Below are 2,353 nucleotides of genomic sequence, written 5' to 3' on the forward strand. Positions count from 1 at the left end.
GCGCCATTTAATATTGACGTGAACCCCTTTCGAACCGCCTTTGTTTCAAGGGCGAGGAGGAGGTGCTTCCGCCGGGCCCAGAACCGCGAGAGGAGCTTCCGCAGCAGGAGCAAGCTGAGCCTGAAAAGCTTCGCATATACATCGTCCCGCACACCCAGAGGCCTCGCGTTCCTCAGGTATCTCCGCTCTTAGTTCAGTAAATCAAAGTTTTCATGTGCTCCTGTCACTTTATATTGTAGGTATTTCAGTTAATAAGACTAGTGATTGCACTCAGATAATCATGTTTTCTTTTTAGCATCATGCAAAATTCACTTTGTCTATAACAGACTGATTAGTTGTAGTTACGTATGTTAATTGTTTTGTTTGAATTCACAACCGAGTTCCTGTAAGAATTAGACCTGTCACCTGTCCTTATCTTCGCCTCGTCTTTCAGCGTCCAGTAGTTCCCTTCCCTCTGGCAAGGTTCAACACACCCTTCTACGGCACGCCGTACCCTCGCCCCTTGGGCCAGCCCTTGGTGGTCCCGACAGACCAGAACCTCTTCCGCACACACCTTCCGCAGGTGCCCGGCGAGGTCAAGGGCGACGGCGAGCTGGTCATGGAGCACCCTCTGGCCCGCGTCGTGTACCTGAACTCGCCCACTTACAGCCCTCACTATGTCTTCGACCCTCTGCAGGGCCAGGTCGCGCAGTCGCAGTACTTCATTGATAAGAAGAGCTGCCTCAACACCCCCGTGGCAGCCTTCTGTCTCACCAAGCCTGTGCTGAACATCTAATGGCCATAATTCTCTTCCATCATTGGATGTTATCGCGTACAAAGTGAAACCTCGCCTCTATAGAACTTCAGACTGTGTACATGTTTCTGTGTTTGTGTTCATCATACATGTTCAAGATTCATGAATTTGCGTTGTGATCATCTGCCACTCTTATCCATTCTTTATCTCCAAATTACTAAACGCTTCCACCTCTTACTCTAATAATTGCATGTCAGACCCAGTCAGGGGTTTAAGTTATATAACATAAACATGACAAAGTAAATAAAGAAATAAATGTTCATACGGACCACATACTCGGGTTTGGCAAGCATCTGACATGTGTTGAGCGAGCGGCCGAGTGTGTCACAGCGCCCGGCCGGGACAAGGCCCGAGCCCAGGGATGCACGAGACCCTCAGGAAATGCGAAACATACTGTGGTACAAATACTAATATTAGTGTCGACGATGACAATAAAAATATAAATAATTTGTGCTTGTATATTAAACCCAATTCCTGCCTTATTTACGTTCTCGAGGTCTGACCCAGTGCGCAGACCCACACATGTTCAGGTCTCCATCACCGTCTGCGTCTTGCCAAATATGTAGGTTAAACACTTTAAGACGAAGTTCTGAGTGCAAGACAAAATCTCAGATCTGTGCTTGCGTGGTGCATGAAAATCTACAGAATACGCTGCTTAGGCAGGAAATATACTGGTGATAATCGTGTAATATCATATAACACCACAACTTACGAAAGCTGCCTGGAAGTAAATAAAAACCTGATAAAATAGTATGCGCCAAGTGAAAATTCACGGCGCCATAAGGATCAGTGACCGAGGATGAAAACAGGGTGTTATTGAGACATAACAAAGCACTGTACTTATATAACATTATACTTTTCAAGCCATGAGTAGGTAAAGGTGAGGATATCAGAAAAAAAACTAGTGCACATAACGATTTTGTAAATAACCTAATAATGATGGAGATGATAATGATTATGATGATGATAATAATGATATAATTAATATTATTATCAATGAAATTATCATGGTAAAAATGATAATAGTAATGATGATAACATTATAATAAAATATTAATAAAAATGTTAATAATAATAAAAATAATGATAATGACTAATAAAATTGTAATAATGGCAACAATGTTGATGATGATCATGATAAGGATAATAATAATAATTCTAATGATAATAACTAAAATGAAAATGAAAGTAATTATAATGATCATAACAATACTACTACTACTGCTATTAATGACAGTAACATTAGTAGCAACAATAACAATAATAAATAAGAATGACAATGACAGTAATAATGGTAATAATAATACCAAAGTTCCTTTAATGGTCTTTCTTGAGTCTGCAGACTCTGGCAGGTAATATTGGAGGATTACAGATCAACAAAACCATATCTACTTTCAATTATAATTCGAAACTTTCAAGAGTTTCGGAATCTCTTTAGCATCTTAAATTCGAAGCATAAGAAACTATGCTTTGCTGAAGTTAGTATCAACATTAAGGACTTAGTACTAACATTAATGACTTTTCATTTAACCAAAGAACGCGAGGAATCTCATTTTCAAT

At 40.1% G+C, this 2,353-nt stretch overlaps 1 protein-coding gene across 1 annotated transcript in view; it reads left to right on the forward strand.

Moving 5' to 3' along the window:
- LOC113825360 (uncharacterized) overlaps positions 1–1,244 on the forward strand; it is a 2,566-nt gene extending 1,322 nt beyond the window's left edge. Inside the window, exons 3-4 of the mRNA XM_027378176.2 lie at positions 51–176; positions 434–1,244. Of these exons, the coding sequence (XP_027233977.1) occupies positions 51–176; positions 434–775 (468 nt within the window). The 3' untranslated portion in view covers positions 776–1,244. The remainder of the gene's footprint in view (positions 1–50; positions 177–433) is intronic.
- Positions 1,245–2,353: the final 1,109 nt, after the last annotated feature.

The sequence above is a fragment of the Penaeus vannamei genome, chromosome 2, assembly GCF_042767895.1.
Source record: "Penaeus vannamei isolate JL-2024 chromosome 2, ASM4276789v1, whole genome shotgun sequence".
In the NCBI taxonomy this organism is placed as follows: Eukaryota; Metazoa; Arthropoda; class Malacostraca; order Decapoda; family Penaeidae; genus Penaeus; species Penaeus vannamei.